This window comes from Hakea prostrata, chromosome 9 (assembly GCF_041222555.1).
Source record: "Hakea prostrata isolate BN-2017 chromosome 9, UWA_Hpros_2, whole genome shotgun sequence".
NCBI lineage: Eukaryota > Viridiplantae > Streptophyta > Magnoliopsida > Proteales > Proteaceae > Hakea > Hakea prostrata.
This window is the reverse complement of record NC_142608.1, coordinates 9,476,995-9,491,947: the sequence shown is the minus strand read 5'-3', so window position 1 is coordinate 9,491,947 and position 14,953 is coordinate 9,476,995. Positions and strand designations below refer to the sequence as shown.

The 14,953-nt window shown below is 37.8% G+C and overlaps 2 protein-coding genes across 3 annotated transcripts; one reads left to right on the top strand and one right to left on the bottom strand.

Moving 5' to 3' along the window:
• The first annotated feature begins 1,722 nt into the window (after positions 1 to 1,722).
• LOC149004549 (beta-glucuronosyltransferase GlcAT14B-like) lies at positions 1,723 to 9,711 on the top strand. Its single transcript, XM_089167820.1, has 4 exons — positions 1,723 to 3,077; positions 7,619 to 7,694; positions 7,797 to 7,912; positions 8,923 to 9,711. The coding sequence occupies exons 1-4, from the start codon at positions 2,477 to 2,479 to the stop codon at positions 9,456 to 9,458; spliced, it is 1,329 nt and encodes a 442-aa protein (XP_089023946.1). The 5' UTR covers positions 1,723 to 2,476; the 3' UTR covers positions 9,459 to 9,711.
• Positions 9,712 to 10,154: 443 nt separating this feature from the next.
• LOC149004548 (folic acid binding / transferase) lies at positions 10,155 to 14,245 on the bottom strand. 2 transcript variants are annotated; one of them, XM_089169320.1, is made up of 3 exons: positions 13,652 to 14,245; positions 11,941 to 12,338; positions 10,155 to 10,858 (listed from the first exon to the last, which is right to left on the bottom strand). In XM_089169320.1, exons 1-3 carry the CDS (start codon positions 14,071 to 14,073, stop codon positions 10,356 to 10,358), a joined length of 1,323 nt encoding a protein of 440 aa, XP_089025446.1. In that variant the 5' UTR covers positions 14,074 to 14,245; the 3' UTR covers positions 10,155 to 10,355. The 2 variants fall into 2 exon arrangements, with proteins under 2 accessions (XP_089025446.1, XP_089025445.1); XM_089169319.1 differs by lacking the exon at positions 13,652 to 14,245 and adding an exon at positions 13,545 to 13,637 and having other exon boundaries at positions 10,160 to 10,858; positions 11,941 to 12,349.
• Between the last annotated feature and the right edge of the window lie 708 nt (positions 14,246 to 14,953).

Genomic DNA, 14,953 nt, shown 5'->3' with positions numbered 1-14,953 from the left:
AAAACCTGAAACTCCGACGTTGTAGCCAAACATCAAACCTCCGGTAGCAACCATTATACATGAAATGATAACGATCAGTGTAATCCGAGCTTCAAACTTAGTGTTGGCTGTAGCTGGAGCATAGAAACCCCCACAGGCATGATTGCAAATATTACAATAGATATCCGATCAGTAAATTGTTTCTTCATTCACAAGAGAAGGAATGGAGTTGAAGAAGAAAGCATGATAAATTGGAGCAATCTTTCGGACAAGGGGCCATGACGGTTTCTAAGGTTTATTGAGTTCTTTTTAGCGACCAAAAACAAATGCAAGTTGGGGACAAATGGGGAAGTTTTTGGCGGGCAGTCCGCGGTGGCAAGTACCTTCCAGCAAACAAGGGGTAGGAAGAAGATGGGTGATAAGGATAAGGACATTTAGGTCATTTAATGAGTCACAACAGGTCAGGGACAATAACGTCATTTTACAATCCAAAGCGTACTTGGGTAGTTTTTATTTTATAATTTTAAATGAATTAAATAGAGGTAAGGGCATTTAGGTCATTTTATTTATCATAACGTAAAATTTTAACCGTGGATAACTTGCGAGGCTTTGCCATTGGCCTAAGGAGATTTATGCGCAGGACAATTAAGCAAAGCATTTCAAGCCGTTAGATTGAAATTTCGATCTCGGCCTTTCAAAGTCAATGGTAGAAATTTAATTTCGACCGAAATTTTGGATCTAACTGTTCAAAATCTTACTTGACCGTCATGCGCATGACCCAAGCAAGATTAGAGATTTATATGCTAACCTCTTACTTTTCATTTTCTTGGGTAAGAAAGGTTCAATTTTATTAGTGAAAATGCCAAAAAAAATACATGGGGACATAGAAACATACGGCCAACAACAAAGTAGAAAGTAGGTACATTGTCATGCGCCACAAGGAGCCAAGGACAAGCCCTTTTTTGTTAGGTAATCAGCCACCACACTAACCAACCTAGGAATACAAACAAAGCTAAGTTCAGCCACACTAAAAGAGGAGTCCGGATCAGCGAACCGTACGGGGAGCACAAAGTGCTCCCCCCACGCTTCCTGACCACACACATCAGTGGGGCCCACTGTAAAAAACACTTTTTGGAAAAAATAAAAATAAAAATTTCACCAGTGGGACCTACTGATGTTTGTGGTCAAGAAGCCATGGAGGAGCACTCTGTGCTCGCCCGACGGGGAGATGAGACAATAAGTTGTGCCCCTAGAGTTGCTGGGGTGCTGTTGTCATTAAGCACCTTGATCAGATCAAGATTTGTCTGATTCTAACTTTGGAAATTTATTCAGATCATTTCTTTGTTAGAAATAAACCATTAATTTGATTAACGTGACTAATAAATAAATTTAAACAATTTGATGTGATGTTGGGACGCATGTAACACATTTACAAGCAGAAATGGACATGATATAGTCCCTCTACCTCCTAGAATTGCTAGTAATATGTTCGGAACGGCATCGAACCGGTACGTCTTGACAATATTATCACATTAGGATTGAAAACGAGTCTTCACCGGTGGACACGGAAGACTCTTGCAGAGAAAACGATAGATTTTGTTTAATATTATTTCTCTAAGTATTTTCTAAAATACAATTATTAATACACTAAATAAAGCACTGGAATTGCTTTTTAGAATACTTATTTCCTACCCCACCACCCTAACCAACAGAAATTGAAAGTGAAAAGATTTGATTATCTATTTGATTCACCTTTTTAATATATTTTCCCCTCCCGGCTTTAATTTGAAAGCTACTCTTTTCATGGATCCCAGCTTTTCTTTCTTCTGAACCAATCTCACCATAAGGTCTGAGATCTGAAAGAACAACAACAACAACAACAGCTACAACCTACAAGATCGTTCTATTCTATCTCTCAACAACAACATCTGAGATCCTCTTTTTTTTTTTTTTTTGCTCTCCTTCACTTTTGAAAGTTAATCGTGTATGCATTCTTTGGTTCCATCCATTTCGTTATCTGTTTAACTTTCTTCTTTGGTCTGTACTTCTGTTAAAGTTTTTCCTTTTTCATTCCATCTAACTGCTTTGGCTTTCTTCCAAGTCAATCTGATTCTGAAACCTTACAGTCCAAGCGTTCTTCTGGTCTAGAGTTGGTTTATTTGATATCATCGTCCAAGCTTCGTTTCTTCCATTGGTTCTTACGTTATCTTCGAGGAGTTCCCAAGTTTTGTTTTCCCGTGTGAATATTTTTTAGTTAGTGATGTTTTTTTCAGTGAATGGGTTTTAGTCAAAACTTATGTTTAACTCCTGCAAGAAAAATTGGACTTTGGCTTAAATGTTATTCTTTCCGCGGAAAAGGCGGCTTTGGTGCTGTTACCGAAGCTTTTTGCTTCTTTTTGGATTTCTCATTCATCTGTCCCTTGCTTCTCTGTCCATTGATAAGATTAGGGCTATCTATTGGAAGGTGGAACCGTAAGGAACGATTCTTGGAACAGCTATGAGGAGAAATGCCAATCCTCACTCAGTAAGGGTGTTCGGTGATAGAAGGTGGAAGCTTCCATTTCTGGCGAGCTTGCTCGTTTCCGTTAGTCTGTTTTTAGCTACTGGGTTTGGGCTTTTCTCCTCTCCTTATGCTGCAGAACCACTTTCTTTTGATTTTGTTTCGCTTGCTCACTTGGAGGATTACAGTGATTACTTTGTGGAATCGGATCTAAAAAGGTCTTTGGACCCACCTGTTCAGTCGAGAATGGAAGCACCAAGGATAGCTTATCTCATTTCTGGGACAAAAGGTGATGCTCAGAGGATGAGGAGGACTTTGTTGGCTCTGTATCATCCCAGGAATCAATATATTTTGCATCTGGATCTTGAGGCTCCTCCCCGTGAAAGGATAGATCTGGCAACTTTGATTAAGAGTGACCCAATGTTTCACCAGATGGAGAATGTGCGTGTAATGGCTAAATCCAACTTGGTTACCTACAAGGGTCCTACAATGATCGCGACTACCCTCCAAGCAGTAGCTATTCTGTTGAAGGAAAGTGCAGATTGGGATTGGTTTATAAACCTCAGTGCTTCCGATTATCCTCTGGTCACTCAAGACGGTCGGTATTTCTTCTTTATATTTGGTAGTTACTTTTTTTGGGTATGTTCAGTTAATTGTCATCTGTTATTTTGTGATTGAGATTGAGAGGTTCTATGTTTGGGCTTAATTGGAAAATACAATGCTTTGGGTCGTATAAGCTTTCCTCTTGCACCTTTTTTTTTCTCTGAAATTGTTGAAGTTGGTTGCTTTTGTTTGTACTTTCATTTATTCTTTAGCACTTAAGTGACAAATACAACCCACATATATAAAGTAGGTGTATTTTGGCATTTTATTTTGTTAAATGCTGCTTTCTATCTCCTATAAGCGATGTAACTTAATATATCCCTAGCATTTGGGTTCGGCTGGCTAGTCATCAAGGTTCGTATATGATTAGTTTTGGGAATAATCTAGTCCTTCTGCTAGAGGAGGATAGCATATGGTATTATCCTCTTATTAAAATTTGGAGAAATTATTTGGCTGGACAGCGGGTGGTCTTCAGTGGCGTTTCGCCTAGTCTTTTGAATGACTTAATAGAAGAAAGCATGTTTTCTTAGGACAGTATCCCCTATCTTGTGTTTTGGTCAGTCAATACTCGGACTTGTCCACCACCTTCAAGTGAACACTTGGATAATTTAGTTCTTCCTTGGGCTGGTGGGCAATGAGCCAATAAAGGAAGGGTACTGTTCCTTTGGAACATCCACCATCTTGTTTTTGAAATATTTCTGAAGCATAGGTTTACTGTACCAGCTGGGTCGACAACCTTGTAGTGGATCATACCTCATAGGATGAAGATTATAATCTGTGCAGATAAAAAATGGAGAATCGAGGGATGCAATAAGCTTATCAGTTTCCATTTCTGATTAGCTTTCGGATGGATTTGGAAAGTTTTCTAAGACTGGTTTTCAATTACAGACTCCTAAATAGATATGAGAATTCGAAGGAGGATGTTCATCTCTGTATTATGTTGTGGTTCAATAGGATCTGGTTTGCTGACAGTTGGTTGGGAAAAGCAGTTGGTAGAAAGAAAATTGAGACAACCATATGTTCAGGAATTGATGATTATAAAGCTTTACTGGTAAATTGTCTTTGAAGTGTTAGCCTCATCAAATAAGCAGCATCATATTCCTATTTATTCAGGTTTTCATGTGGCAGCTGCCCGTTCTTGCCCCCCCCCCCCCCTCTCAATAGCCAACTTTGTCCTCAAGGAAGATCTTTTTTCTTGGTTTCAGTGGGTGGGCATGATGAGTTCAATTTGTGTCTGGTTAGGGATTTTCCAAGGCCTCACTAAATATAGAATTTGCCATCAGTTAAACATGATTTGTGTATACACTTGAGTTTTCTAAGAATTTTGAGGCTCCATTGTTTGTATTCTCTGATTCTGATATTTTCCTCTAGTTTTTCTACTTATCTCGTTAATTTCGTCTGAGATTTTTTCTTTTTATATTGGATACCAGTTTTTGAATGCTAACTATTTCCTGCTGCTTCTTATATCTGAACTACAAATTTGAAGTTCTGCAAATTAATAGATTTATCCCCAATCTCTTCCTTAGATCTGATCATCAAACCCTGCAGTTCTTTCTTTATTCTTGGTTGGTACCAATAAAAGTTAGCTGTGTTCATCTGGTTTTAGATCTCTGATTTTTAAAGAATTCAATCTAAACTGATAGGTTGATGGAGCTCTACAATTGATAAGAATTATTCTTTTGCTTGCTTTCAATTAAAAAAATAGATTTGATTTTTCAGATGCAGTTACAAAGGATAAGTTTTTAAAGTTGTGGGTATACTGTCCTGGCAGTCCACCCTACTTATGAGTGATGAGCAATTCTGCTTCATAGTGTGTATATATAATGTGAGAAATCATTTCAGATAGAGCTTTTTCTGCCATGATTTTGAAAGAAATTTGAGTGAATTTGAATTTGATTTGAAGGCAATTGTAGATCACAATTGCCCAACATTGTATTGGTTCCATTTCATGGAATTGTAATGGACCCAACTCTTAATACTTCTCCCAATAGTAAGGGTTAGCTGCAGTCCCTGGAACTTTTGAGGGTGGACTTGGTCAGTATTATGTTCTTTGTTCTAATTTGTTAATCTGTACTGGAGATTGGCACTAGATGCATCCATTGATATCTAAGATGCTGTTAATTGTTGATGAGTTTGATACATCAGCAGAATAAGGAGAATCATTTTATGTTATTATTCGTCTTTGCCTTTCTTTTGATTTGTGCTAATATTCTTCTTCAAGTTGGCAAACAACAGATAGATAAAAATTTGTCTTTAGATTGTGGAGCAGATTGGATGGGGACTTTACCCTTGCATGCATCCTATTGGTTGGTTCTTGTATAACTAGTAATGGCTCAGGTGTGGATCCAGGTTTATGGTGGAGGCCCAATTGCCTGGTAAAATAATAAGGCCCTTGCATGTTTCACAGGGTGAGGTTTAGCAATGTTTCATATGGACTGGATCCAGCATTGAGCATGTCCTATCCAGTTGTCCATCTTAGGTTTTATAGAGCATCATTCAACACATTGAACTGCCAGCAGTCGTGGGGCTGGGTTGCACCCCTTTTTTTGGGTAGTCATCTACAGAGTGCACTTTGATCATCACATGTTTCTTCAAATGGTCATTTTCTCAAAACAATAGGAGGTCGTTACCTATTTTACCTACCCTAAAACAGCTGGGATATGTAAACATGCTTTGGAAGCAGTGAAAAATTGTTTAGTGACTAATCAATCAACTGGATTTTTTCTTTCAACCTGATGAAGTTTCTTCTCATTGAAAGACTGGGGTGGGGAACTGGGGGTACCAGGTGGTGGTGGGAAGTGGTCATATACTATGCTGTGGGACCTACTAGGATGCCTTTATTGCTTTCACTGTTTTTTTTTTGACAAAAGTGTAATCACACAAACCACACAACGATCCCAAAAGACTAACTGACATTAAGAACAATCTTGTTCTCAATTGGGTTTGGGTTTGCCATGATATATTTGGGTTCAAATTTTATAATAATGTGTGGATGAGGTAGCAAGATATGTTGGGCTAATTTATTGGAAGTAATTAGAAGTTCAAGTGTTTAATTGTTTAATATATCTTTAACAAACAGAGTATCCTCAATATGCACCATTTATTGACATTTTCCACCAATACACCTTTTAATTTATTTTTTTGGGGGGGGGGGGGTTGTTTGGATGGGGGATTTGAGTGGAAATAATATTTTATTGAAATCTGAGTCAAGGGCCTCAAGGCAAATCAATTTGCACTAGTATTATATTGAATTAAGTTTTATCTTTTTTTTTTTGGGGTTCAGTTATATTTAATTAAGTTTTATCATATCTAAGAAATAACCTCTTGTCAAGAACATACTGGTTCTGAAATGACCTATCTGTAGGAGGATATTCTTTTGAATGTCTTGAATTAAGGGACTATCGATTTCCATTTAGTCAGTTTTGAGGCATTAGGAATGATTATGCCTGGTAGCATCTGGATTACCTTTTTGCTCTATATCTTTGGATTATGTATCCCTGATTCCCTGTTAAGCTTTCTAATCCAGGCTTGACAGAGACCACTCACACAGTAGCTCACTCCACACAACTTAGTTTCAATCCACACAGCACACACCAACACAGAACAATAGTCTCAGCAGAACAAAGAAAATTGATACAATCATTACAGTTCAAGCACAGGAAACATTCTCCCTACTGCCTACCCGAGAGACTTTGTCTCCCACCTGCAAGACCTTCTTGAGAATCCCTAAAAAGTTCTTCTGTCCTTTCTCTTTCCTGCCACTCTTAATAAACAGTCCCTCCTTTAACAAAGTCACTATTTTCCCCAATCCTTGTCCTCCACGTGTCCCAACATTCCCTTTCCCAAGTCAGGCCTCCTCCTATGTGCATGGGTGTTGCTGCCCCCCAACCACCATATGCCACATGGACTCTTTGTTGTTAGAGTGCTCAGGTGTAGATGATTCTCCTGTGTCTCCTATTCCTGTGAGTCTACACCTGAGATGCTAGGGGCCCGTCAATCACTCATTGAGGTCCTGAATCTTCTCTAGACTTTATTCTTGTACAAGTAGCATTCTCTCTCCATGATGTGACTGCGATGGATTGTATCCGGTATGATGTTTTTGTACTTTTGTTTAATTTTCTCTAATTCTTCCATACTTTTGTTGGAACTTTCCCTTACTGTTGGTTATTTGCTTACTGGAAATATTCATTCTTAAGTCATCATACAACAACAACAAGCCTCATCCCAACTAAATAGGTCGACTACATGGATTTTGCCTTCCAGTCAGCTTTGTTTAAGGCCAAACTAGATATAAGGCCTAAGCTATGCATATCCTTTCTCAGCACTTCTCTTAAGGTCATCTTAGGTCTGTTCCTAGCTCTTCTAATTCCTTCAATGTGGATTATGTCAGCATATATTCCATCAAAGTCCTTAGTTCATAGTGGTCATTCTATTGATTCCTTACTATATACTTCTGAGCTAATTTATAATCATTGGAAGGGTGAATTATTTGTCTATTATGCTTTTATATGAGAAATGTTTTCTTATTTTGTGCAGATCTACTTCATGCTTTCTCTAATCTTTCAAGGGATCTCAACTTCATAGAACATACAGATATAGTCGGATGGAAACGGTAAGTATACATGGATTGAAAAAAATCCGTTCTGAAAAAATTCCACCTTGTCAACTTTACTGTCAAGTACACCATACATAGCAATCTTATGAACCTGTGCAGGAACCACAGAGTAAAGCCAGTAATTGTTGATCCAGGTCTTTACTTATCAAAGAAGTTCGATGTTTTCTGGACTAGCCAACGCCGATCAGTTCCAACATCGTTTAAGTTATTTACAGGTGAATTATATTTTTATATTATCATATCATATCATTTTTCCCTTGTTTATCTTTCAATAATGTGATAAATTGACATGAACCAAATGGGTCTTTGAAGTCCATATCTTTATCTACTTGCATACAAACAACTCTGACTTTACTCACTCTTCATTCTCATTAGCATATCTATGCTGGTGGATCTAATTCTCACCATACATATTTAATATCGTTACAATTTTAATTGTGAATTGGGCAGCTTGGGATTGTTTTGAGTCATGAGTAGTATCTATCTTGATGCTTTTCCCTCTTAGTTGGAATTATAAATTAGTTATAATAAAAGCCCCATTCGGTTTTCTGGGTTCCTTGCATGCTTGGACATAGATCTAAGTCTCTAACTCTCAGAGTGGAACCTACATTTCTGGGTTGTGCAGTTAATGCATTTCTTGATTAGTCTATTTGTGATCTTAATTGATAAACAGAATAAGTTAAGTAGAATTGTCATATAAGTGCATTGATGTTCTCCAGTCAGATTATAACTAATAACCGTGAATAACTCACAGCTCAGAGTATGCTAATCAACTGGTCCGTCTGAGTAATACTGAGTGCTATGGTACCTAGAATCGAAATATAACTGTCCATAAAAAATCATTTAGCAAATGTCAGATGGGTTACTTTTGTTTGCAATGAAGGGAATAGAACTGAAAATTTTCAAACCTACAATGCCTTTTTTTTTTGTTAGTACTCATTACCAAACAGGATTACAAAACATAATTAAGTTGCTTAATACCTAGTAACAAACATTTTCAGGTGTAAGTTTAACTTTAGAATTATCAAGTTTATGGGGTTTAGATGAGAAGTGAAATCTAAAATTAAATAGGAATGATTTAGAGTTTTTTAGTGATAGCATAAAATTTTCCTTTTTCAGTTTGAAGATTTTCTTTACTCCCTTCAATTTTCCCTTGCAACCAGATGGAGTTTATAGTGTTCTATATTTTCTCCATGTAGATTAAAAGAGTTCATTCCATTTCCAGGTTCAGCATGGGTTATGCTTACACGTTCTTTTCTTGAATTTTGCATATGGGGATGGGACAACTTTCCCCGGACTGTCCTAATGTATTTCACAAATTTCATCTCCTCCCCCGAAAGCTACTTCCACACTGTAATCTGCAACACTGAACAATTTCAGAACACTGCTGTGAGTCATGATCTTCACTACATAGCTTGGGATAATCCTCCAAAGCAGCATCCTCGCTACTTAACTTTGAAGGATTTCAACAACATGGTGAGAAGTGGGGCTGCATTTGCTAGGAAATTTGCAAAGGATGACCCAGTCTTGGACAAGATTGATCGGGAACTTCTTAGTCGGCCTGAGGGTCAGTTTGCTCGCGGCGCTTGGTGCGTTGGGAGCTCAGATGGTGGGGCCAATCCTTGTTCTCAAAGAGGCAATGACTCAGTTTTTAGACCTGGTCCAGGTGGTGAGAGGTTGCAAGGGCTGTTGCAAAAGTTACTGGCAGAAGAGAAAGGGTGTTCATTTGGGGTAAAACAAACCAACCTAACTGTACATTAAAATGAATGCAATGTAAATGATTGATTTTAAGTATCAGAATGGGATACCAAAGTTGTAATCATTCTGTTTATGCTAATGTAAGAGAGATCCATTCAGTACTGGTTCATATCACAGTTAAGATTAGCATATAGATATGTGTCGGTACTCTAGAGTGGAAAATCGGTCAGTTGAGATTGCCAATCCCCTGAGATTGAAGGGTTCATATATAGTAGGCACAAAACAGAGAGAGACACCATCATACATCACCGAGCTCTGGCCTTGTTTCCATCTCCACCATATACAGTAAATGTGCAGTACCAAAGCAATTTCTACTCCCTTTTCTCTTCCCTTTTAGGATGATTTGCCAGGAAGAGTTCACTTTTCTTCTTTTGATGCCAACTCAGACTGGCACTATAAAACCAGAAATGAAATTTTCAATGCATTGAAACACAAAGAAAAAAGAACAAAAAACCTGTTAAATTCTAGGATCTTCAGGAATCAATAGGCAAATGGCTAATTGGCAATTACAGTAACTCAGCTGCAAGCCGTTGCTTGTCTATTAACCCCTTAACCCCTCTACCCTCCTCCGTGCTCTGAAACGAACAAAGATCACTATCACAAGCACTCCATTTGGATGCGTTATTTAGTTCAAACACACTTTTATTTACTTCAGATTATAAACCAGAATATGCAAGGGAAAACCTGGATTGATGCCTTCCAAATATGTAAGGTATATGCCCTAAAACGGAGTACTAGTCAGAAGCAGTGGTGGATTGACATTCCATTACGTGGGGGTATTAGGCATCAAATGATACGAATGAACAAACAAAAAGGGGTTTCCTACTCCAGGACAATCAACCGTACAAAGATAGTTTAGCACATTGGTTTTTCCTGATCGTCTTATTTTCACAGCCATAGTTAACCTAATTTCAAGTAATTTTCAACTATCTTTTCCTGAGAAAAATCAGTAAAATAGCCCTTTCCTACAACAATTCCTTCTTCCCTAGCAAGCCGCTCAACTTCAAGTTGAACTTCATCAGCTCCCACCGTATCTGGTTCCAACAAGTTACAAGCAACCTCAATCACGTCAACACCATGCGCAAGTGCCATAGCCTGCACAGATTGTAACCCTCCACCTCGTGCACTGACCTGTTTGGCGATTCTGCGGACAGCACTAATGTCAGAGGAGAAGACAGGGACATTGTAATTAGCCACCCATCCGGTTGCACCAACTACAACAACACCTTTGCCTGTAGCTGCTTGTGAAGGACCCTCATCGGGATTCAATGGAAGAGACCCACATAAAAGTGGTCCTGCCCATTGGTTCTCCTCAGAGTTGGGTTTGAAATAACCTAGTTCTCTTCTGATTAAATCAAGCTTTCTCCCTTCTTTGTGGGCTGCTCCATATAAAAATGTTGGTACTGCAAAACAATTATGTTAACGATAATTAGCAAAGAAACAAGGAAACAAATATGCGTTACTGTATGTTTTTCAATAAAATATATGATATGGGAGTTGTTTGGCCTGAAATCTTCTCAGGCAACTATACAAACATAAATAATTCTTTCTTAGAAGTCTAGATTACTCTTGAGTACTTTAGCTAAATTTTGCAATGTTGAAAAATAAGAGCAGTGCTCAATATTAGAAGCAGCAAGAAAGGAAACCATCTGCAGCACACAAGGGATGGCCCACTGCCTCTTGATTAAATAGTACACTAAATACACCACCATTTGAGTATGCTCTCACTACCCAGCGAAGGTGAATATAAATCTCTCATTGATCTAAAGTCAAAATGAAAAGCATTATTGGATGACCAAATAAGGACTTATCCAATAAAGCAGGCAGGGGAGGACAGAAGAATCAAAGAAGAAATAGATCAAGTGATCTAAACAACACTCAACCGAAACCCAAACACCCCCCCCCCCTCCTCCCCCAAAAAAAAAAAAAAAAAGAAAAATAACAACAGAAGGACACAAAAAAGAAACCAATCAACAGATAAAAAGGAACACATGGAATCAAGTGTCCAAATATGTTTGATACACACAAAGACTATATATATATATATATATATATATATATATATATATATATATATAGAGAGAGAGAGAGAGAGAGAGAGAGAGAGAGAGAGAGAGAGAGAGAGAGAGAGAGAGAGAGAGAGAGAGAGAGAGAGAGAGAGAGAGAGAGAGAGAGAGAGATTTCCCAAAAGTATAACACCTATCACAGTTCATACTTTTTGATAATATTTGAGGATGCCCATCCAGAAGGTTGGTACATTGGTTGGAAAACTGTAGTAAAGCATAACTAGATGATTGCAGAAAGGACCATTGTACATGGTCCAGTAGATCATTTTATTAAGTAAAATTTGATAATCATATAGACATGAAGTGATGCACAATTTGCTAAAACGGAGGGCAACATTCTGATGCATTAGGAACTATTTTTCAGCCATTAGTTGTATCTAAGTTGCATCTATAATTCCTTGAGGAAATAAAGCACAAACCTTGTAGATTGGAGCCAATGTCAGCCGCTACAACCTTTGCAAGCTGAGCCACATGGTCCAAGGAAGTCTGAGCCAAAGGGTGGAAACATATGTGGTCAACAACTCCAAGTCGAGGATGACTTCCAAAGTGTGATTCAAGATCAATGGCTTCAAAAGCTGCTTTGACCATGGAAACAACAGGTGCTCTCAATGAACAAAAGTCCAATGGCAGGTGGGGATCTACTTTGGCGACAAGAGTGTAACCAACACGGTTGTAAGCTTCATCGTGGAACTTGTTGATCACAGAAACTTCTGGGAATAACTTGGCAGCTCTTTCAATTGAATCCAGTGCTGTTTTATTTCGGCTTTCAGATATGTAAACCTTGCAACAAGCAAGCATCAACTTCAGCATTTTTCTTCTGCCTGCAAACTGCACAGATGATCAGAGTAAAATAAAAAGATTTAAAGAAGAATTTTGGTGCAAGTGTTTTTCTCCAGTGACCACCTATCCTACCAAACATTTAACTATTATGGCAATCTGCATTTTAAAAACAGAAACTTGTGAAAATGGAAGACAAAATATTTGCGAACCCCAAGGGGATCCAAAGAGATGGTCTAAGATATCCACCCAGCTGGTCTTAAAATGAAGATGAAAATACTGAGCCGTGACAGCTGTCACATGGACAGAGAATTAAAACTTGATCTCATGCAGTTGATCCATTAGGCCAATTCAAATTGTGAAGATCCAAAAAAATCTATTCAAATTGTTCAGAACACAAGAAATGCTATTACTTTTAAGAAATCAGCAGAAGTCGTCAGTTAACATGGAGTATTCAAGTTCAAAACAAAGAGAAAAAACATGTCCTGGCTACCCTGCAAAATCGAAATTCACTCATAAGTTCTGGAAATTCAGATAAATTGAAGTATTTATCAAGATTGTAGTGTCCCTGGAAAAAAGAAGGGCTCTGAATATTGGGAAGGCATGGTCCTAGAGAAGAGCTATAAAGGTTATCACCCGAATTAGACAAGCTGGTTTGTTGTTTGTGGCACCAAAATTCCAAGATATCCGTCATATCCCAAGAATGGTACATGGTAGATAAGCTTATCCAATAGTGTGATGATTGAAGACTCTCAGCCACATATTTTCATTTCACCAAAAGAGACGGGAAAAAATTATTAATAATAACAGTTATAACATAAAAACCCGAAAGAGCCAAGAACAAACAGACTTGATGCTAAATGTAGATTTTCCAACATGCCATTGGTTCTCTTTTAGAATCTTCAATAACAAAATAACCATGACGATTGAAGACCTTAATTTCTATTCATAAATATGAGGTTCTTGATATGCAGTTAACTGGTCCAATCCTTTCCAAAGCAACATAACATTGTTATCCAGTTTATTCCTTCCATGTCCAAAAGGAGGCAAGATCTAGCAGCACCATTCGCAAAAACATAAGATCAAACATCTCTTCCGGTAAAAATCTTAATCCATTAGGACGAATTTCGAAAAGCACGGATACAAACATTTCATAACTCTAATCAAATTCACTAATCTTGCATTTTTTTCAAAACTAAAGAAAGCATTACAAATTACCAAAATAAATATAAGCAAAACAACGAACCCTAATAAGTAAAGATGCCAAGAAATTGTTATCCACTTCAAAACTCCAAATCGTTGATTCCGGAAGATTTTGGTATGCCTTTGTACTCCAATTTCATTGACGACGACAACGAACTCGAACTCGAACTCGAACTCGACATGGAAGCCGAAACAGCCTTAAATTTGGCCCTTAATGAATCCATAATTTCTTGAATACGCTCGTTCTCGGGATCCAGAATCGGGTATAGCTTAATCAATTCCTCAATCTGCTTGATGTTCTTCTGAACATGAGGAGTGAAGCGATTGGGATCAAGTTGAATTGCAGAGTTCCAGACATCAACGCAACCCCGATAAAACCCTATTTCCTCGCCTACTTCGAAGCCAAGTTTAAGGCCAACCTCTCGTCCTTCTTGCTTTCCTAAGACCAAACCATCATTAAACCCTTCTTTATAGCCTTCCTCCAAATGGATTTCTTCTAAATTGACAGTAGAAGCAAAGACGTCTTCGATGGATTTGGGATCTGAAGCTTCTCTAATGGATTGAGATTGCATGATCTAACGGAAAATACAGACAGATGAAGATTAATAGCTTCTACCTGTACTGGGGGAAGATTTGCTGCTTTCCTATATATTCTCCGGTGACAGTTGTATTTTCCTCGGAACTTGAGGTTAGAGTTTTTCCCATCAGGAAAACAAGGAACCAATTTCCCTCGAAAATAGGGTGAGAAAAATCACACGTGTGGTACCAGGATGTGTCTCTAGCTTATAGGCGGTTTAAGAGGGGCATTTTCGTCCCTTTACTTTCTTAGTGATGGAACCATGGAAAGAAATTTCGGCGAATTTCGCCAAAATATCGGCGATTCGCCCCCTGGCGAAATGAAACAATGGGGCAAAACGATATTTACCAGATATCGCCGATTATCGCGATATTTGGCGATATTTCGGAAAAATCCATTTTTTTTAAAAAAAATTGTGTGATTTTTATACTATTTCTTGCACTTTTTAGGCGATTTCTCTCGCGAGTCTATCACAATCTTACCAATTTTATCACAATGATTCAAGACTCAAAAGTTAATGTGCTAAATATAATTAGGAGGAGAATCTACATAGAATAACTTATAAATAGGAAAACTTTTTATAGCAAAATCTTCAAGATTAATGAGCAATCTTACCAACTATATTCTAGTGATCTAGTCCTCAAAAGTCAACATGCCAAATGTGGTTAGGGAAGAATATATACATGAAATATTTTATGGAAACAATTTAAATTATGAAGAGATTTTGTAATAGAATCGTTGGTTAATCATTCCAACTATGTCCTAATGATTTAGGCCTTAGAAGGTAACACGTTAAATGTGGCTAGGCAGGAGATTTAAATGGAAATATTTATTAAGAAATAATTTAAATTATCAACGTCAACATGTGTGATTAG